This window comes from Nicotiana sylvestris, chromosome 8 (genome assembly GCF_000393655.2).
Source record: "Nicotiana sylvestris chromosome 8, ASM39365v2, whole genome shotgun sequence".
NCBI classification, from domain to species: Eukaryota; Viridiplantae; Streptophyta; class Magnoliopsida; order Solanales; family Solanaceae; genus Nicotiana; species Nicotiana sylvestris.
Window position 1 is genome coordinate 141,363,672 of NC_091064.1, and position 22,445 is coordinate 141,386,116.

The window sequence follows — 22,445 nt, forward strand, 5'->3', positions numbered from 1 at the left end:
AGAATCCTCATACCTCACGAGTCTAACCATACCAAAATTATCCAATTCCGGTACCATTTGGTCCTTCAAACCATCATTTTATATTTTTGGAAGATTTCACAAATTTTCTTCCCAAATTCCATCCCAAATCACGAATTAAATGATGAATTCAATGATAGATTCATGTACTCTAGCCAAATCTGAGTTAGAATCACTTACCCCGATGAATTTCTTGAAAAACCTTTGAAAAATGCCAAAATCCGAGCCCTCTAGGTCAAAATATTAAATAAAACCCAAAACTTCATATTTATAGAGTACCCCACAGATTTCCACCTCTGCGGACCGCACAAAAACGACCGCGGTCCGCACAAAACCAGTGCGGTTCGCACAAAAACGACTGCGGCCGCACATGTTTTCATCTGCAGTGACATGCTTCAGTATTTTGTCCATAACTTTCGCTACAGATGTCCAATGTCCAAATTGCAATATCATTACCTTTAAGGAAACTAGACACGAAGGGCTACAACTTTCGTTTTTGAATCATCTCAAAATTCCTTGTAGATCAAACGATATGAGCTTCCGAATTAGGACTAGTGAAATGTTCCCCACCGCGGCCGCACTGTATTTTGTGCGGTCCGCACAGCACCTACCGCAGCCGCACTGCATTTTGTGCGGTCCGCACAGCACCTACCGCGGACGCACTTCATTTTGTGCGGACCGTTCTGGTGGGTTTCTAGGCCTGCAACCCTTCCGGACCTGCTACAGCTTTGATTTTCGGCCTAAAACATCTCGGAACCCCCGGAACTTCAAACCAATTGTACCAACACATCCCATGACATAGTTCAAACTTGTTCAAAACTTCAGAACGCTCACAACAACATCAAGTCACCAATTTAACATAAGATTCAAGCCTAAGAACTCCAAGAATTCTTAAATTATAGGTTCGATAAAAAAGTGTATCAAATCTCGTCCGAATGACCTGAAATTTTTCACACATATCCCAAATGAAACAACGAAGATACTACAACTCTCGAAATTCCGTTCGGACCCCTATATCAAAATCTCGCCTATCAACAGGAAATCGCCAAAATATCAACTTCGCCAATTTAAGCCTAAATCTTCTCTACAACTCCAAAACTCATTCCGATCGCGCTCCTAAGTTACAAATCACCTCCCGAAGCTAACCGAACCATCGGAACTCACTTCTGAGCCTTCTAACACATAAGTCCACATCCGATTAACTTTTCCAACTTAAGCCTTCTTAAAAGAGACTAAGTGTCTCAAACTTCACCAAACTCATTCCGGACTCGATCCGACCAATCCGATACCACAAAAACATGGATAACGAAGCATAAAGAAGCTGAAATGGGAGAAACGTAGCGGTAACTCATGAGACGACTGGCCGGGTCGTAGCAATTCCAAAATAAAATTTAGCCAAAAATAAATAATATGAAAGAATTATGCAATATTTATGAATTATGTATATAGGTTTAGGATTTCATCTTACTATTGTTTGATTTAGCTTTTTCTTATGTTAATTTAGATATTTCCTCATATTTACTACTATAATATAAGAGAGAATAAGCAGGCATTTGATGGTCAACATGTATGCTTCATCATAAGGGTGTCTTTGTCATTTTCTCTTTTCTTGACACCCTAAAATGCCAGGTAGAAAGCATCGCTTTCAAATTTTTTATTCTTTGGTCTGCTTTTGTTTAGTACCAAGTTTTCCTTTGTGCTCTTCTTTACCCTCTTCATAAATTCCTCTTTCAGCTTTATTGTGTTTTCCTCTGTTCAAAGCTTCAGATCTTCTGCAAAAAGATATTCGGGGTTTTCGCTTGATTAGCCTTTTCTTCCATAAAGATAAAAACAAACTAAGGTTGGATTCTGATTTTTTCTCTGTTTTTAGTAATTTATTTAATTTGCAATTAAGACTTTGTAGAAGACAAAAAAAAGTGACAAACCTGTTGGCTAAACCAACAAAATCATGGATAGGGTTATTGCAATAGACTTTATTTGGGAGAGGATCTTCACCGTCGAATCTCCTTAGCGAAGGGTAATTTGATTCTCTTTGCAGCTTTTATAAAGTGAAAGTTTAACCATAATTAATATACAAAGAAAAGGAGTGAGATTTGTTATCAGAATCCTCTGAAGTATAATAGTGTATGAAAAAGTTCTTATGGCAAATCCCTTGTTAGGAATTCTAAAATAGACTTAAGTTGTTTTCTAATTCCCCCAGAAATTACAGTTATAGAAGATAAAGAAGAAGCCCCATCTACTTCTTATATTTGTTGAATGTGACTTCATTTGAATTTCATCAAACTTCTATCTAAATTCGAAAAGGTAACGTTTTCTTCTTTTTTACATATGAGCTAATCCCATGTCAATTCATAGTATTCTGATTCTTTTTTGTTCTCTAATATTAATAGATCCATTTACAGTAATCATCTATGTTGAGTTAATGGTTTTGATTATTTCTTGAATTCTTGATTTAATCCATGTAAAGATTATGTCTTTATATATGCCCTTTTTTTATTTTTTATTTTTGCTAAGTTTCTGAAGATATTTTTCAGTTTTAGTTTGCTTAGAACCAAATTGACCTGAAATAGAGGTTTAAAGATTTTGTCTCTTGATATGCCATCCAGTATCAATTTACTTAGCTTTTGTTTTGGTAATTAGATTCTCTATTTTTGAAGTGTTTGTGATTCATTTCTATCTCTATTGTTCTGAGGAATATCAACAGGTTTTGTTGTCATTTGTCTGGAGTTAAATTATATCATTACTACTACTTGGAAAATGATATAGGTCAGAATCTTTTAAAAAAAATCTGAAAATGTTTGCCTTCTCTAGGTTCTCTTTATCTTTGGGTACTAGAGTTATCTTGTCATGTAACATATTAAATTTATGTTGATCTTGTTTGATACTTTATATCTATAATCTGTTGTTATATTCCAAAATAAAATTTTCATAGCTTCATTAATTGGCTGTTAATTTCCTCTTCCCACAGAGGTACACTTAACTGATTTTAAGCTCATTCTCAGAGATAGAACATGTTAATAGACCTAGGAATACATAGCTAATGTTGAAATCGTCATTGCACCTTGTACCCAGGATCTCTTTATTAACAAGTGATTAATCTTGATACTATTCGCTTTTGCTGGTACCTCTGCAGCAAGCTATTTCCACTTATTTCTTGTGTTTTAATTCTTATAATTGTGCTTCTATAGGACTAATGACTTCTGACCAAAAGAACAAACATGCCTGCTCAGCAAAGTCGGAAGCTGAGATGAAACTTAGGCGACATGAAGCGTATAGATTAATATCTGCCGGAAAAAAAGAAGCATTATTACTACAACGACGAACAAAAAGACAAGAGTCAAAAAGAAGTAGTTTGTCGGACAATGTTGGTTTCCACGGCACTATTGAAGCTGCATTTGAGTTTCAGCAACAAACTGTTCCTCTGGTGGGCTCTTGAGCAACAGGTTAGAATACATCATTTGTTGTTTTACTTTTTGTAGAAGTGTTGCTTCACGGTCTTTGCATGTGAGTTTAATTAAATGATGCTAAATGTGTGATGTTTCCCTATTAGCCAACGAGCCTCACGTTGATGCTTTTGCAGTTACCATTGACAAGCAAAAGAATATAACTTATCCCTTCTACTCACTTGAAGTAGGCAAGTATAAGGGATCCAACATTGAGTTATATATCTATGATACATAACGTCTTTATTATTGTTAATTTATTACTTTTTGGCATTAGGCTCAACGTCACATGCATCTAATGAAGCCAATGGTATGAGCTCAAGAACGGTTCGAAAAAAAGGTTTGCCATAATATTTTATTATGATAGTGTTGTATATTACCTAATTGGTAGTTTTATGCCAATGATACCTAAATATACAGGTTATAACTCACAAATTATGACAAAGAACTAGCAAAAAAAAAATCGTGGTATATATACATTTAGAGTTCAAGGGAAGATGTACCATTTTTTCAATGATTTACTCCCTCCGAGTGGAATAGCAAGAAATCTACAACTATACTTCTACGACAACGATAACGAATTAGCTAACATAATGGCTTGCTCAGACAAAATCCATGAATCAATAGTCAAAAAACTAATGAATATACTGAGAATTAATCCATATTCTACTTTCTTAAAATCCCTAATAGATGTTCCAAATCTATCAAACTACAATATTGAACTTAAATCTGACTCAGGCTTGGATCAATGTGTATACAATATTCCTACTACATCAGAAGTTGCAGGTATATGGATTGAAAAAGAAATCATTGAAGTTAGTTCTGCACCTCATATCTGAATCTACACTCATAGCAATAGATCTCAAATAGAGAACTACTATTACGGATGTTATGACCTATTATAGTACCCATTATTATTTCCTTATGGTCAAAGTGGATGGCACTATGGCATCAAAATAATTATACAACCAAAAGATACTTCTAAACATCGAGCCTATTGTGAACATGAAGAATTACCAAGTATTAGAAATATGTGTTCTCTTGATGGATACCTTGACATGGAAGCTCAAAATTTTGAAAAAGGAAAACAAAAAAGAGATAATATTTCTGTTTGTAAATATTACTGTTACAAATTCCAAATGAGAGAAGACGAAACAAATGAAACTTTGCATTTTGGAAGATTATTTCAGCAATATTCAGTAGATAAACACATAAAACTAGAAACACAAAGATTAGACTTTTTTTCATTCAACCCAAATCTCTTTAGAATTGAAATGCTATAAGGACTCATTGATGTTTTAAGACTTGGAGAAAGAGATGCTTCCAATAAAGGAAAGCAAACATTCCTTTCGGTTACCTTTATAAGAGGACCAAGAGACATGCATCGACGCTACATGGATGCTATTTCTTTAGTACAACAATTTGGAAAACCTGATTTATTCATAACGATGACTTGTAACCCATCTTGGCCTGAGATAAAAGAGCACTTGCTATCAACTGATGAAGCACAGAATAGACCTGATTTAATTAGTCGAGTTTTTTGACCAAAGATAGAAGAACTAAAACAGATATATTAAAAAGAAATATCTTTGGAAAAGTTGCAACTTTTATGTATACTATAGAATTCCAAAAGTGTGGCTTACCACATGCTCATTTCCTTATTATACTTACTAATGAATACAAACTACTTACTCCAGAATCTTATGATAATATTGTTCGTGCTGAGTTACATGATTGTAACGCTGAAGAAACCTTATATAAACTTGTTGTCCAACATATGATACATGGACCTTGTGGTAAGTTAAATCCTATAAATTCATGTATGCAAAAGAAAAAAGGTTGATGCAAATTCAAATATCCAAGAAGCTTTGTTGATCAAACATCAAAAGGAAAAAATTCTTACCCAATTTATAAAAGATGAAACATGGGACTTGTGAAAGTTAAAGATCACTATTTTGATAACTCATGGGTTGTTCCTTTGTAACGACCCGATCGGTCATTTTGAGCTTTTGCATTTCGTTTGCCAGTTATCGGGCATGACTTGCCCCATGTAATGTAATATGACTTATGTAAATCGTTGGTTTTGGTTTTCAGGATAACCGGAATAAACTTGGAAGAACAGTTCTCAGTTTGAAGCTTGAGATTTGAAAGGGTTGACCAATATTTGACTTATTTGTATATGATCTCGGATTGGAATCTTTATGATTTGGTTACCTCCGTTAGGTGATTTGGGACTTAGGAGCGAGATCGGAATACATTTTGGAAGTCCGTGGAAGGTTTAGGCTTGAAATGGCGAAATTGAGATTTCGGCGTTTTCCGGTGGATAGGTGAGATTTTGATATAGACGTCGCAATAGAATTCCGAGAGTTGCAATAACTTCGTTGTGTCATTTGGGATGTGTGTGTAAAATTTCAGGTCATTCGGACGTGGTTTGGTTGGGTTTTTTATCTAAAGCGCAATCTAGAAGATTTCGGGATTCTTAGGCTTGAATCCGATGCAAATTTGACATTTTGATGTTGTTTGGTGTGTTTCGAAGTTCTGAACAAGTTTGAACGATATCATGGGATGTGTTGGTACAATTGGTTTGAAGTTTCGGGGGTTCCGGGTAGGTTCCGAGATGTTTTAGGCCGAAATCATAGTTGTAGCAGGTCTAGAAGGGTTGCAGGCCTCGGAACCCACCAGCGCGGTCTGCACAAAATGAAGTGCGGCCTTGGTAGGTGTTGTGCGGACCGCACAAAATGCAGTGCGGCCATGGTGGGGAACATTTCACTGGTCCTACTTCGGAAGCTCATATCTTTTGATATACAAGGAATTTTGAGATGATTCAAAAACGAAAGTTGTAGCTCTTCGTGTCTAGTTTCTAGAAAGATAAAGATATCGCAATTTGGACATATGTAGCGAAAGGTATGACCAAAGAACTAAAGCATGTCACTGCAGATGAAAACATGTGCGGCCGCAGTCCTTTTTGTGTGGACCGCACTGGTTTTGTGCGGACCACGGTCGTTTTTGTGCGGTCCGCAGAGGTGAAAATCTGTGGGGTACTCTATAAATATGAGGTTTTGGGTTTTATTTAATAGTTTGACCTAGAGAGCTCGGATTTTGGCAATTTTTTGAAGGTTTTTCAAGAACATAGGGGTAAGTGATTCTAACTCAGATTTAGCTAGAATACATGAATCTATCATTGAATTCATCATTTAATTCGTGATTTGGGATGGAATTTGGGAAGAAAAATTGTGGAATCTTTCAAAAATATAAAATGATGATTTGAAGGACCAAATGGTACCAGAATTGGATAATTTTGGTATGGTTAGACTCGTGAGGGTATGAGGATTCTGAAAATGTAAATTTTACCCGATTCTTAGACGTGGGCCCAGGGCTCGGGTTTGGTAATTTTGGGAATCGTGCCCTTTGTTGATTGGTTTCGCTTGGGTTTTGTTCCCTTAGCATATTGTGACATATTCGTTCTGATTTTGGATAGATTCGACGTGCGTGGAGACCGATTCAAGGGGCAAAGGCGTCGCGAGTTAGAGATTTGGCCGGTTCGAGGTGAGTAATGATTGTAAATGATGCTCTGAGGGTTTGAAACCCCGAATTTGCGCATCGTAGTGCTATATTGAGGTGAGACACACGCTTGATGATGAGCATGGGGTCGTGCGCTATTGGGGATTATGACTTGGTCCATCCCGATTGATGATTTTACCGCGTATTTGACTGAAACTTATTTGTTGTCATCAAGATTTGGGCTGATTGCCATATTTGGGCTTTGTGCCAACTATTTGAACCCTTCAGGGATTTTTGTTGCTATTTCCTCACTGTTTTGACTTATTACTTGAACTCAGTCATCTTATTTTCCACTAATTTACTACTCAACCATTTTTACTCAGTTTTGACTTAAATGATTTTTTAAAATGATGTTTTGAGCTGAGAAATACTATTTTTTTTATTGCCCGAGGGGCTTGTGATGATTTTTGGACTGAGTAAAGCCGAGGACCTAGTTGTGAGGATACATTGATACTGATATGAGGCCGAGGGCCTGAGATACATAAATATGCCACAAGGTGGCTTGATTGATATGAGGCCGAGGGCCGTAAGGGGCCCCTCCCGGAGTCTGTACACCCCTAGTGAGCGCGGGTACCCATTGTGATGTGAGATTGAGCACGAGGGGCTGGTATTGTTCTGAGATTTGAGCCCGAGGGGCTGGTACCGTTTTGAGATGTCGCCCGAGGGGCGGATTTGTTGATACTGTGCCCGAGGGGCAAATTTCTATTTGTTTACTTACCTGTCAATTACTTGTTTTACTTGTTAAGAAAGGGATTTTCAATTGAATTTTCACTGTTTTACTGTTTTAAGTGATTTTACTGCTTCAGTATGGAATGCCTTGTGTTTTACGTGATTTCTTACTTTCAGTCATTATTTATATTTGTTACTCACTGAGTTCAAGTACTCACTTTACTCCCTGCAGCTTGTGTGTAGATTCAGGTATTTATACACCCAGTAGCGGGTTTTGGTTGATCCGAGGCAGAGTTACCGGAGTTTAGAAAGGTAGTTGTCGGCGTTCTCAACACTACTTTTCTCTCTCTTCATTTCATTATTCTATATTTGTACACTTCAAACTTTCAGTTGTATTTATACCTTAGTAGATGCTCGTGACTTGTGACACCCCGGTTAGGGCTGTGTTGGGTTGTATTTCTGCAACTTATTATCATTAAATCATGTTTTGACTATTTTTATGTTGATTAACTGCTTTAAAAGTTGAGTTGGGTTGAACTGGTTGGCCTTGTCTTCATGAAAGGCACCATCACGACCGGGTTCGGGGTTAGGGTTCTCACAAGTTGGTATCAGATCCTAGGTTACATAGGTATCACGAGTCATGAGCAGGTTTAGTAGAGTCTCGCGGATCGGTACAAAGACATCTGTATTTATCCTCGAGAGGCTGCAGAACCTTTAGGAAAACTTCACATTCTTGAATTCTAATTGTGCGTCCTTGAATCAGCTTGAAAAGTAACTCTTGAATGCCTTCCACGCGTTCGTATGCGCGCATGAGCGCTTAGTATCAGATGTGCATTGATGGCTTGTGATTCCCTAATCAAGGGGCGAGACATGATCTCTATCAGATGTGCTGATTGTGTGAGCAAGTGTCTTCGAACTGATATGTTCGGTAGTGTCCCTATTAGTGGAAGTGACGGCTGCATGGCTATGTGATGAGTATGCTAGTACTGCTAGATGTATCCATATGATTTGGAGGCGATGAGGAGGGTCTGCTGGAGGATAGAAGGACTATTAGGTGCTTGATTTTCATCTTGATTTGAGGTATAGCCCCGAATTATGGGTGTGCGAAGAGTCTTTTCATGTGTCCAAGTTGGGAGTGAAGTAAATTTCATGTTGCGGTATGAGTTCAGACTCAGGAAGGCTAAGTGACTGCATAATGTTTGTGATGGTTGAAGGTATACAGAAATGTTAGTTGAAGACAAGGCAGGTGGGTTATCTCCTGCGAAGTGTTCCGAGGTTGTGTGATCCTTATGTGTCTTTTAGAAGGTCAAGTGAAATATAGTTGTTGAAATTTGAATTTTGAGTCGCTTAAGAGAGTGGGCTTGACTGTTGCAAGGATGAATGTGAGATTTGCAGAAGATTCAAGGTACCAGATGGTCTGTGTTTCACGAGCTTGTGAAAGTTTGAGTTTAATCTCACTAAAGTATTGTGGCAGCAATAGAGTATGTGTTATGAGTTATTGTGTGTGTTTTGGTCTATGCCTTTGAGCCAAGTGGGGGAGTCTGCTATTGATTAAGCGATTGCATGGTTATGTGCTTCCGGTTTGAGACGTTCGGGTGAATCGGTTATGGCCTACGGAGGTTGAGACCGAGGATGGCTCGGGTAAAGGAAAATTTTGACGAAGATTATATTATGCTTCATAGGTGTGTGAGAATCACGTGATGTCTTGAGTTGTTATTGGCAAGAATGCTCGTTGCATAGAGCAGGAAGTTGCTTGGTTGTATTGGGATGAGGTTTCATTCTGCAGTGTCGGGGTACCAATGAGGCACGGGTTGTTCGGTTCATTTGATCAGACTAATTGCATCTTGAATAGAGTGAATGACTCTCGAGAATAGTTCTAATGTGTTCAAGATTCTACATGTAACAATTGGGTATTTTAAAGTTATATATGTGGTTAGGAACTGAGCTTTCATTTGGAAGATGTCAGGACTTGTGGTACTTTCTATATTAACTATGGGATTCTATATATCAGTATTAGGAAGGTAATGGTTCCAAATTCGCAGGAAGTCCCTTCGAGGTAGGTATTTTGAATGTGGTGCTTTTGGAAACATTTAAGAGAGTACTCAGCGGCTTATGAGCCTTAGACAGTGTGGTTTTATGCTTGGGTCTCGTGTGGTAAGTCTGGGTTGAGGAACTATGGTGCCACAGCAAGAGGGGATATCAAGTTGAACGTAAATCAGAAGGAAACTCGGATAGATGGGATAGCATGGTAGTAGGCCAGATCAGTATGGTAAGGATATGATTAGTTCCTTGGCTGATTACGAGGTAACGAGTCTCTGCAGGTGTTTCGCAGCAATTCTTTTGGGTTTTAGTGACATGTATAGCTCGGTTGAGTTAGAAGGATTCAGTCCTGATGAGTTAGTGTCGTGTAAAAGGAATTCGGGGAGTTCTAGATAGTTTCCACCACAGTTAGAGAGGTATATTTTTCCTATTGGCGTGAGGAGCATGAGATGTATAGTGGTTCTCTTCTAGATGGGATCAATAGGAAGTTCTTGGCTAGTGGAATGCATAGTTGCTTATGGTTTGGAAGGGATATGAAGTTCTCATGGTTATCCTAGGATAGTTCGGGTTATACGGTATGTTGTTAAGGATTGAGAATCGCGTGTGTAAGGTTGCGATTCGGTTCTGAAAGGAAGGTCACAAACTCTTAGGCGGCAGGAAGTTTCAGACAATTAGAGGAACGAGCTTCAGATAATTAGAGAAAGGGTCTTTGGATGATTAAGGAAATGGTATTGATAATTTGGGGTGATTTGACGAGGGCATATGTTTCAGAAAGGGCAATGAGATTAAGTTGATAATACTTCGGTAGTTTTGCGGCATTTTTCTTGTTAGCTCGACTGCTAATATTCGAGTTTGCTTGGTGGCACAGAGGAATTCTAGATTATCTCTCGTGGAATGATTGGGCATTTGAGGTATGGTATTCATTCGGACGGCGGGATTAGGACCAGATATGTTGATTCATGGACTATATAGAGTTGGAGACGGGAAGTTCTCATATTCAGGCTATGTGGTGGTTGTGAGTCGTGTGTATCGGCACTGTTTAGTGACTATCGGGATTTGGAGACCCGAGCGGATCTTTTGTTGCTTGGTATGTTAGATTTTGGATGTGATATTGGGTTCAGATTGTTTGTCTCTGTGTGGTGTCATTCTGGACTATTGCGCTAATGTGACGCTGTTGGCTATGCTGGAAAATGTCACGAATTGAGTGGCGAGGTTCGATGGATTATGTCCTAGTGGAGTGGTTTTATATTTCGAAGACCCAGCGGACGGCTGGGAAGGATTGTCTTTCTTATTTGGGCTTTCGTGATGGATGTTACTGTAGAGGCTTCTACTATTGATTCAGTTCCGGTGGTGAGGGACTTTTCGGATGTGTTTCCTGTGGTCGGGCATGTCGCTGGGCAAGGTTGTTGATTTCGGTATTAAGTTGATGTCGGGCACTATATCGTATGGCACCGGTAGAGTTAAAGGGGTGGAAGGAGCAGCTCCAGGATTTCCTTGATAAGGAGTTCGTTGGCAGGCCAATATGGATGCGTGTTCTAACCTGGGTCGGCTTGGTTGGCTCCGAATTGTACTGTTGAGGGATGTGTTGATTCGATTGTTATTGAGCTTATTAGTAATATGGGGAGATCCATGAGTTACCTTTCTATGTTGTGAGATGTTATGATTTGTTGGTTATGGGCACATATGGTGCGGTTCTATTGGGGTTTCATAGTGGAAGTCGAGCAGGAAGAGTGATTGGGTGTTGCTCAGTGAATGGCGTATCGGTTATGTCCTTTCGGGTTAGTGTGGTGTATGTTATTTGCTTCATCGTAGGTATGATGATTTTCTTTGGTTCCAGACATCGAATTGTGCGTGGTTGTCGATTTCGAGCAATATGACTTAAGGTGGTTCATGTGGAGCAGTGTTGGATAGGATCTCACATCGCAACGAAGTTATGTGGAGGTATGACCTTGCGGGTTAGATTCGTGTGTTTTGTTCCTATAATGTTAGACGGGTTCTCAGCCTTGTGTTGTGGTGGTACTGGTGAACCTGAGGTACAACTCTTTTATTTGAGCCATTTTCATGATTTGAGTATGTTCGGACTGTTGTGTATTGGTGCGTGTATTGTGCAAGTTGTGGCTTAGGCCTGTATGGATGTGTCATGTCACCAGAGTAATGTGTTGGATTAGAGGAGATCGTTGGGGATCATTAATAAATACGAATGGATGCGATTTCAGCATGTTGGAAGGATAGTATCAAGCTTCGGTTCAGAAATTTGATGTGGTATTTGCCAAGGATAAGTGGCTTCATGAATGGTTGATCTGGGAAATGGTTATGGCTTACCGCGTGTCTTATTGATCATTGGCAGTATATGAAAGTGTTGGGATGAGACTTTAGTTGATAAGAGTTTTTCTATCGGTATGCAGATGTTGTGTGCAGTTGTTGTGGTTAGAAGTTATCACTACAAGTGTGGAGTTATGTGGTATATCATGTGATTGTACCGGAGATAGTATATATGGTTTGTTACAGCTTGTTCGGATTTATTCATAGTATAAATGTGAGATTCTGATCGTGTTGATGATTTTAGAAGTGGAAATGTGGTTCTATGGTTTATGGACTAGGAAGGATTGTGAAATTTCAATTATATTGTGTTATCGAACCTATGTGAGATAGGGTGATGTGGGATCACCCCCGGGTATGTGCATGGTGAGGTTATTCAGCAATTGGTTGACTTTGGGAACAACTCTAGGCACGTTCGAGGACGAACGTATGTTTAAGTGGGGGAGGATGTAACGACCTGACCGGTCATTTTGAGATTTTGCATTTTGCTCGCCAGTTCTCGAGCATGACTTGCCCCGTGTAATGAAATATGACTTATATAAATCGTTGGTTTTGGTTTTCAGGATAATCGGAATAAACTTGAAAGAACAGTTCCCAGTTTGAAGCTTGAGATTTGAAAGGGTTGACCAATATTTGACTTGTTTGTATATGATCTCGGATTGGAATCTTTATGATTTGGTTAGGTCCGTTAGGTGATTTGGGACTTAGGAGCGTGATCGGAATACATTTTGGAAGTCCGTGGAAGGTTTAGTCTTGAATTGGCGAAATTGAGATTTTGGCATTTTTCGGTGGATAGGTGAGATTTTGATATAGAGGTCGGAATTGCAGTAGCTTCGTTGTGTCATTTGGGATGTGTGTGTAAAATTTCAGGACATTCGGACGTGTTTTGGTTGGGTTTTTGATCTAAACCGTAATCTAAAAGATTTCGGGATTCTTAGGCTTGAATCCGATGCAAATTTGGCATTTTGATGTTGTTTGGTGTGTTTCGAAGTTTTGAACAAGTTTGAACGATGTCATGGGATGTGTTGGTACAATTGGTTTGAAGTTCCAGGGGTTCCGGGTAGGTTCTGGGATGTTTTAGGCCGAAAATCATAGCTGTAGCAGGTCCAGAAGGGTTGGAGGCCTCAGAACCCACCAGTGCGGTCCGCACAAAATGAAGTGCGGCCGCGGTAGGGAACATTTCACTGGTCCTATTTCGGAAGCTCATATCTTTTGATATACAAGGAATGTTGAGATGATTAAAAAACAAAAGTTGTAGCCCTTCGTGTCTAGTTTCAAGTAAGGTAAAGATATCGCAATTTGAACATCTGTAGCGAAGGTTATGGCCAAAATACTAAAGCTTTTCACTGCAGATGAAAACCTGTGCGGCCGCAGTCATTTTTGTGCGGACCGCGGTCGTTTTTGTGCAGTCCGCAAAGGTGGAAATCTGTGGGGTACTCTATAAATATGAGGTTTTGGGTTTTATTTAATATTTTGACCTAGAGAACTCGGATTTTGGCGATTTTTCGAAGGTTTTTCAAGAACATTGGGGTAAGTGATTCTAACTGAGATTAGGCTAGAATACATGAATTTATCATTGAATTCATCATTTAATTCGTGATTTGGGATGGAATTTGGGAAGAAAAGTTGTGGAATCTTCCAAAAATATAAAATGATAATTTGAAGGACCAAATGGTACCGGAATTGGATAATTTTGGTATGGTTAGACTTGTGAGGGTATGAAGATTCTGAAAATGTAAATTTTACCCGATTCCGAGACGTGGACCCGGGGCTCAGGTTTTGGTAATTTCGGGAATCGTGCCCTTTGTTGATTGTTTTTGCTTGGGCTTTATTCCCTTAGCATATTGTGACGTATTCGTTATGATTTTGGATAGATTCGACGCGTGTGAAGACCGATTCGAGGGGCAAAGGCATCGTGAGTTAGAGATTTAGGCGGTTCGAGGTGAGTAATGATTGTAAATGATGCTCTGAGGGTTTGAAACCCCGGATTTGCACATCGTAGTGCTATATTGAGGTGAGACACATGCTTGACGACGAGCGTGGGGTCGTGCGTTATTGAGAATTGTGACTTGGTCCGTCTCGATTGATGATTTTACCGCGTATTTGACTGAAACGTATTTGCTATCATCATGATTTGGGTTGATTGCCATATTTGGGCTTTGTGCCAACTATTTGAACCCTTCGGGGATTTTTATTACTATTTCCTCACTGTTTTGACTTATTACTTGAACTTAATCATGTTATTTTCCACTATTTTACTACTCAATTTTGAGACTTAAATGATATTTTGGGCTGAGAAATACTGTTTTACTATTGTCCGAGGGGCTTGTGATGATTTTTGGACTGAGTAAGGCCGAGGACCTAGTTGTGAGGATACATCGATACTGATATGAGGCCGAGGGTCTGAGATACATAAATATGCCACGAGGTGGCTTGATTGATATGAGGTCGAGGGCCTAGATTTGATGCCACGAGATGGCTTGATATTGCGCTTGGGCCGTAAAGGGCCCTCCCGGAGTTTGTACACCCCCAGTGAGCGCGGGTACCCATTGTGATGTGAGATTGAGCCCGAGGGGCTGGTATTGTTCTGAGATTTGAGCCCGAGGGGCTGGTACCATTCTGAGATATTGCCCGATGGGTGGATTTGTTGATACTGTGCCCGAGGGGCAAATTTCTATTTGTTTACTTACCTGTCAATTACTTGTTTTACTTGTTGAGAAAGGGACTTTCACTTGAATTTTCACTGTTTTACTGTTTTAAGTGATTTTACTGCTTCAGTATGGAATGCCTTGTGTTTTACGTGATTTCTTACTTTCAGTCATTATTTATATTTGTTACTCACTGAATTCGAGTACTCACTTTACTCCCTGTACATTGTGTGCAGATTCAGGTATTTATACACCCGGTATCGGGTTTTGGTTGATCTGAGGCAGAGTCATCGGAGTTTAGCAAGGTAGACTTTTCTCTCTCTTCATTTCATTAGTCTGTATTTGTACACTTCAGACTTTCAGTTGTATTTATACCCTAGTAGATGCTCGTGACTTGTGAGACCCCGGTTAGGGCTGTGTCGGGTTGTATCTCTGCTACTTATTATCATTAAATCATGTTTAGACTATTTTTATGTTGATTAACTGCTTTAAAAGTTGAGTTGGATTGAACTGGCTGGCCTTGTCTTTACGAGAGGCGCCATCATGACCGGGGTCGGGGTTAGGGTCGTGACATCCTTATAATCCATTCTTACTTGGAAAATTCAATTGTCACATAAATGTGGAAATTTGTTCAGATATTAAAGCTGTTAAATATATTTTTAAATATATTTGCAAAGGACATGATAAAACTGTATTTCATATACACGACAATGGCGCACATGTTAAAGTAGATGAAATAAAAGAATATCAATCTGCTCGATGGGTATCACCACCTGAAGCTACATGGCGTTTATTTGGTTTCCCTATTAATGAAATGACACCAATTGTTTATCATTTGCAATTACATCTTGAAGGACAACAATTTGTTTCCTTTAGGAGTGCTTCAAGTGTAAACTCAATTATGAATAATCCTTTGGTTAGAAAAACAATGTTAACAAAATTTTTTGATATGAACAAAACAAATAAAGATGCAATAAAGCTCAATCTACTATATAAAGAATTTTCACAATATTTTGTATGGTCAGTACGATATAAAATGTGGACACGTCGAATAAAGGGTAATGTCATTGGATGTGTTGTAACATGTCATCCAACGAAAAGTGAAAGATATTATTTGAGATTATTATTAATGAATATAAGAGGATCAAAATCATATGGAGACCTATTAACTGTAAATGAAGTACGTTGCAATACATTTAGAGAATCTGCTCAAGAGGACTACTTCATTGTGACAATAATTTAGCTGAATGTATGGTAGAAGCTGAGAGTTATCAAATACCATACATCTTGAGACATTTGTTTGCTACATTATTAGTGTATTGTGATCCTGCTAATCCAAGAGAATTATGGGAGAAATTCGAGAACTCTATATCTGAAGACTTCAAAACTTTACCAGACATCGAAACAAAAAGTGTTCGATATAAAGTTTTAGACTGTCTCAATGACATCTTGCATTCAATGGGACATAACATTAATGAGTATAATTTATCCCTGAAAATTTCAAGGCTTCAAAGGCTGCCAAAAGCAAGAGAAATATTCTTTGAAAGAAACATAATCGTTACTGAAGAAGAGCTATTATTGCGACAAAAGTTGAACATGAATTACAGATAGCATACAATGTGATTATAGACAGAATATCTTCGAACAGAGCAGGAGTTTTTTTTGTTGACGGTCCGAAAGGAACAAGTAAAACTTTTTTATAGTGTGCCTTATTAGCTACCGTACGATCTAAAGGATTTATTGCTCTAGCAATAACAACCTCTAGAGTTGCGGCTTCGATTCTTCCAGGTGACCGTACAGCTCATTCGCGTTTTAAAATTCCCATTGACATTGATGAAAACTTTAGTTTCAATATTAGAAAACAAAGTTCGCTTGCCTGTTTGATTCGAGATGCAAAATTAATTGTATGGGATGAAGTATCAATGGCAAAAAAGAAAATAATTGAAACTTTTGATCTACTTTTGAAAGATCTCTTGAATAATAATGTGCTTTTTGGTGGTACAGTTGTTGTCTTTGGTGGTGATTTTAAACAAACTCTACCAGTAGTTCGAAACGGAAAAAAAAAAGATTTTATTCATGAGAGTTTATTATATTATGATATTTGGCCCCGACTTGAGAAATTGCAATTGTCAGAAAACATGCGTGCGAAAACTGATCCTGTCTTTTGTGAATATTTGATGAGAATAGGAAATGGAAAAGAACCTCTTAGTTCTGAAAACAAAATTGAAATTCCAAATTCATTTATTGTCCCTTATACTACTGAACATGAATCTTTGAATGTATTATTTGAAATAACATTTCCTAATATGCATGATTTCTTCTGTGATGCATCTTCTATGACTTCTCGTGTTATTTTGACGAAAGATGATTTTGTGGATGAAATAAATGATATGCTTATAGGCAAATTTCCAAAAGAAGATAAAACATTTGTTGCAATTGATGAAATATGTGAATCGAATGATCAAAGTCAGTATGAAGATTTTTTGCATTCTTTAAATCCTGCTGGTTTACCTCCTTACAGATTAACTTTGAAAGAAAATTGTCCAATTATATTACTACGAAATTTGAATCCTTGTGAAGGTTTATGCAATGGCACAAGATTGACATGTTGTGATTTTAAAACACATGTTATAAGTGCAAAAATTGTAAGCGGTGACTTTAAAAATACACATGTGTTCATTCCGAGAATACCATTGATGTCATCACAGACTTTGTTTTGCTATGACTATAAATATAGCACAAGGTCAAACATTAGATTTTGTTGGAATATATTTACGAGAACAAGTGTTTTCACATGGTCAACTTTATGTTGCATTGTAGAGAGCAAAAGCTTTCAATTGTGTCAAGTTATTAATTCGACCCCCAAACCCAGATAGTGATGACGATCATTCTACATATAACATAAACATAGTTTATGATGAAATCATTCAAAAGGCTTCTTGTGAATCTTTCACACGTTACAGAGTTGGACATAATGTTTTAGCACAAGAATACAGATCTTGTTTGTGGCACATGTACTTCGGAATTCCCAAAATAAGGTCGACGCACACAGGTAAAGCATATTTAGCAGTTTCTACATATGATGATGAAATGTAACTTGCTGTTATACACAAGTTTTTCAAATAGACTATACATCGACGTTTTCTTCTCATATATGCATTGTTTTCAAACTGCATCCAATTAGGTTGCTTGGAGCAATGAGGTTGCTTCGTCAGAATTATTTTTCACTCTGTTGTTTGATTTTTGAATTTTACTATGAACTATTATCTTAAATATGTAATGTATAATATAAATTTCTTCTCCAAATTATAATTAAGCTTGCATTCATACTCACATTATGTATCATTTATCCACGTCCCAAAATCAAGTCTTACCATTCAATGTGATCAAATGCAAATAGCTCAACTTGAAGAAGCACGGAATTTCGTGTTTCTTTATACTTAAATGTGACTACGTTGACTTATCATTTTACATATAAAACTTGTAACAAGCAGATTACTCAAAATGTTATTTTCTTAGGGTCCTCATGATTGTGTTGGGAGTGAAAAAGCAAGTTGCTTTTATTGTTTGCTCTGGATAGCATCATAAAGGTACATCATGTTCCATTCTCTCTTGATTATAGCGTAGATTAATCAATTTAATAAGATCGCAAACGGTACAGTGTTATCTCCAAATATCTAATACATGACCTCTGATAATATTATTAACGAGTGGCTTTATATCATTTTGTGAGACATCTTTGTCAATGTAACTGAAAAAGGAAAAATTCTCCGTGCTTACAAGGTAAAGAATCATAACTCCAATTGGTGGAACAATAGAATTCTCTGTGAAAATATGAATTATTTTATCTCTGATGTCTAGATATGGTAGTTGACCATGTCCTGCTGTTATCTACTTTTGGACTACTGCTAGCACATTTTTCTCATTTACCAGTTATATTCTTCTGATGTATTTCTCCTCTTTGATCACTTCTGTTATGGCATTCGCACCATTCTTGATTTTTTCTATGTTTCAGCCCTCCTTTGAGTACCTCACAATGCCATCTTGACCATTATTGGATCTTGTTATGCTTTTGATTACTAATTTTATCTTTCTAAGTTTCTTCTTGGTAGAACATCAAAAGTTTACCCTGTTATCTGTTTCCTTAAGCAATCCTTATTTCAGTATTACATTTTTATCCTTTCATTATATCTTCATATGTCATCTTAGGCTTGGTGGTAATGCACAACATTTGTAGCTTATGCACTGATAAATTTTTCATAATAAAACTCTCGAATGCATGTTATTCCAAGACCGAAAGGGAAAATTGAATTACTGTGATTATTTTGTTAAAGTTGTGTATTATTAATAAAGTCATTCATATATAGCTTGTCAATTTTCAGTTTTGATGGTATAGTTACTACTCTTTGCTAGAGCAGACTTTCACTGAATAACAATAAGGTTACGTTTTTCGTTGCTGGAGTAGTAGACTTGCTCAATAGCTGTCTTTTTCCATTCTTATATGAGGACAGTCGACACACGAAAGTTAATAAATCGTTAACACTGGAAGATAAACTTAGACGTCACTCGAGATGGTTGGCATGTCTTGTGTGAACCTCCAAATTGTATTGCTGAATTTCTCGGCTTTCTTATTTTCCTGCTTTTTGAAATAGTTGTTGCGTAGAAATTGTTTGAATTGGGTTGCCGCCGTTTTACTATAGCTTAAAATTTTCATTTTCTACCAGAAATAATCTCTGGAAATAAATTTAGTATTCGAATGTTGTGTTTACTAGCCATAGTTCAGCTAATAAGCTTCTTCATTATTGCCAATGATTCAATAGCAATTTCTGCAATGCAGAGGATGTGATGGTGTTTATTTCTAAAGGTGTTTGAATATTTTTGTTTTTGAAATTCTTTACTTTATTAAAAAGATTTTAAGCTTTTACGATATTGAAATAAGATGCCATCTACCCCTCCCAACTGAAAAGACTAACTTTGTGAATTCCTTTTCAAATAGTTTGAGTTTTTTTTTTTCTTGACAAAGGTTTAAAAGAAATATGGTGTTAAATAGTACAGTGAAAAACAGGCTATAACTTATTAGGTTAAACTTACGGAGCTCTTATTCCCAGTTAATTTGCCTGACCAAAAATTCCTTGAAATTATATGTCTTTGCTCTTTATGCTTCGCTTATAGTTATAAGATAAGTTTTGGTTTCTTCTTTTCCTAATTTTCGGAATTTCTGCTGGCTAGAAATTATTCAAATTGGATAAATATTTGGTTGCAAATGTTTGTGAAATTATATACAATTTTATCTTCACTGGCCTTGCTACATAAGCTCTGTGAATTTCTTACTGTAAGAACCTTATGAATTTTAGGTTGGAGCAAATGGTTAACTGACTATTCATATTAGTATTTACCTTTAAGTTTTTCCTTAGTTTTTATTGTAGAAAAAAGTTAAAGAACATCTGAAAATTGTCCTACAAATGCCTATCAACAATTATATGTGACAAAAAGGATATTCATTTAGTAGTGGCTTCTCAATCATTTTTGACTAAAATACTGTATCCACTCTAGCTGTTTTTGTTATATGTTTTCATTTCTGTATTTTCTGTCCTGATTGAGGCTCATGGTATATTTTTTATTTTCTCCAACTTTTCTTACCATCAAGCTTTTTGGAACATTTTTACTCTTGAAATCAGTATAGGAAAGCGGATATTGAATGTATTGTTTATACTTGAAACTACATATTTTGAAGTCTTATTTTTCGCTCATACTGAATCTATTGTTTATACTATTAGGCCAAGAGACACAACCCAAGTTCAATGAAGCTCGCGTAAAAACTTTGGCATCTGCGACTACTTTTGGTAACTAGAGTCGTAGAGTAGTAGTTATGCTTCTGCTTAAACCATATTTTAACACAGTTGTTCGCTGCAGTACAATATCTCACATCTTGTGTAGATAACTATGCAGTAACATGAATGTTGGAAAAACTTGTTTCACTTACAAGCATGTTGTGGCATATTGTATATAGTTTCTACCATCTCCTGCGAGAAAGACGCATGACGTTCCATTACTATTTTATCAGGTGTGGAATTGCTTCCCATGTTGCTCCTTTTTACGGTTAGTATAGACATAACTTGAAGAATAGGAAATATTAGTAATTAGCAAAGAAGATATTGACTAAGTCACTTCTTACATGTTATCATATTAGGCTGCTTCCTTCCAGAAACAAAGAAGAAGAGGCTCCCAAATTGGCTAGCTCATACTTCGTGTCTGGGATTAATTGAAATTGGTATACATTTTTGCTACTCATAGATCTCACTTATTGAGGGAATAAGGTGATTCTTGAACTGCGTCATGTCACATTTGAACTCTACAGTTATCTAAAGTTCTTTTTTGAATGATATCTGCTCACTGTCCTGTTTTCTCCTTTCTGTGCTACAATGCAGTTCCTTTTATGCCTTTGATCTACCATTATATAGAAAAATCTTAATCTACTAATGGTGAAGCTATTGTTACTATTTTATTAAATCACGACATGTTAATGCAGCTATCGTCTAACCTAATATATCCGAATGTGATGTAGGTGCTACTTTCTACTTTTCAGTCTGATAATTTGTATTATGCATATGTACTAATACTTATTCAACTTTTGCATTTTCCAGATCAGCTTATTGTCTCGAGTGTAAGGCAAAAAGATTAAGAGCATGAAAACTATTAGGGACAGACACCCACATTGTATATATTTTTTATTTGTTTCATTTTAGTTTGGCTTTTGATGGATTTTATTCAAATTTGAATGTGACTACAAGTAGCCATCAAAGTCATAATTCTATCGTCATAGACAAAACTAACACAGCATAACTATATGCAAAGGTGCGTCACATTTGAAAATAATGTTAAAATAACACTTAATATTTTTTGGGCCCGGGCTAACCTAGTTATCATATAAGCTGTAACAGTGTCTGACAATCAAATTTTTATACATTATTCAAGGTATAAGATAGATTCAACATTTGTGATCATGTTTTTTTCCTCTACAATTTTTTACTTTAACAATCAAAGTTCTCAAACAATTTTGAATAATAGATACACATTTCTCCTTCCAATCTCAAAACTTTAAGCTCAGATTGTTATCAAGTATCAACCTTTATTTTAATTTTTTAATATCACGATTCCCCCCCCCCCTCCCCCCTTAAAATCTATGTTATAGACTTACTTATAAAATAAATTAAAAATTATTTCTAAGTAAGAAACAGAGAAAAAATGGAACCCTAATTATTTCTAAGTGTTTCTATCGCCATCTTTGAACCATAACATGCCAGCTTTTTGTCTCCATAATTTCTAAGTAAGAAATTAAAAATCTAATATAATATTTATGTAATTTTTTTTAAAAAATAATCTTATTCAGACGGTGTACACGCGCAAAGCGCATACCCTAAGATTAGTCATATAAAAACTAGAAAGTCAGAAGTAAGATATTCACAGCCTATTTTTTTCTTTTATCAACCTTTTAAATATTAGAAGAAATTTATTCTTTAAATATAATGAGGTCTTTCACAAGTTCGCTAGTGTTACATGAGTATGGAAACAAGCAAATAATTAAAACGAAACAAATATTCCTTTTTGTGATAAAACAATAAAAGTAGAAGAACAATATTGCAGATAAAGAAAGAGAGGAAATTTTTATTGAATTTTGGGATGATTTACAATGAGGTAAGACCCCTCTATTTATAAGGGAAAAATGACTTAGCCACAAAGTAAAACT

At 36.8% G+C, this 22,445-nt stretch overlaps 1 protein-coding gene across 35 annotated transcripts; it reads left to right on the forward strand.

Moving 5' to 3' along the window:
• The first annotated feature begins 1,690 nt into the window (after positions 1–1,690).
• On the forward strand, positions 1,691–21,596 carry LOC104215563 (uncharacterized). 35 transcript variants are annotated; one of them, XR_011401764.1, is made up of 11 exons: positions 1,691–1,858; positions 3,207–3,461; positions 3,599–3,652; positions 3,739–3,801; positions 5,556–7,007; positions 7,924–8,003; positions 14,935–15,003; positions 17,662–17,750; positions 18,218–20,797; positions 20,889–20,969; positions 21,343–21,596. XR_011401764.1 is itself a non-coding variant. In XM_009765394.2 (11 exons), exon 7 carries the CDS (start codon positions 16,621–16,623, stop codon positions 17,572–17,574), a length of 954 nt encoding a protein of 317 aa, XP_009763696.1. In that variant the 5' UTR covers positions 1,691–1,858; positions 3,207–3,461; positions 3,599–3,652; positions 3,739–3,801; positions 5,556–7,007; positions 7,924–8,003; positions 14,935–16,620; the 3' UTR covers positions 17,575–18,288; positions 20,476–20,541; positions 20,612–20,797; positions 20,889–20,969; positions 21,343–21,596. The 35 variants fall into 35 exon arrangements, 33 of the variants coding, with proteins under 33 accessions (XP_009763696.1, XP_009763700.1, XP_009763703.1 ...); XM_009765394.2 differs by having other exon boundaries at positions 14,935–18,288; positions 20,476–20,541; positions 20,612–20,797; XM_009765398.2 differs by having other exon boundaries at positions 14,935–18,288; positions 20,476–20,541; positions 20,709–20,797.
• Positions 21,597–22,445: the final 849 nt, after the last annotated feature.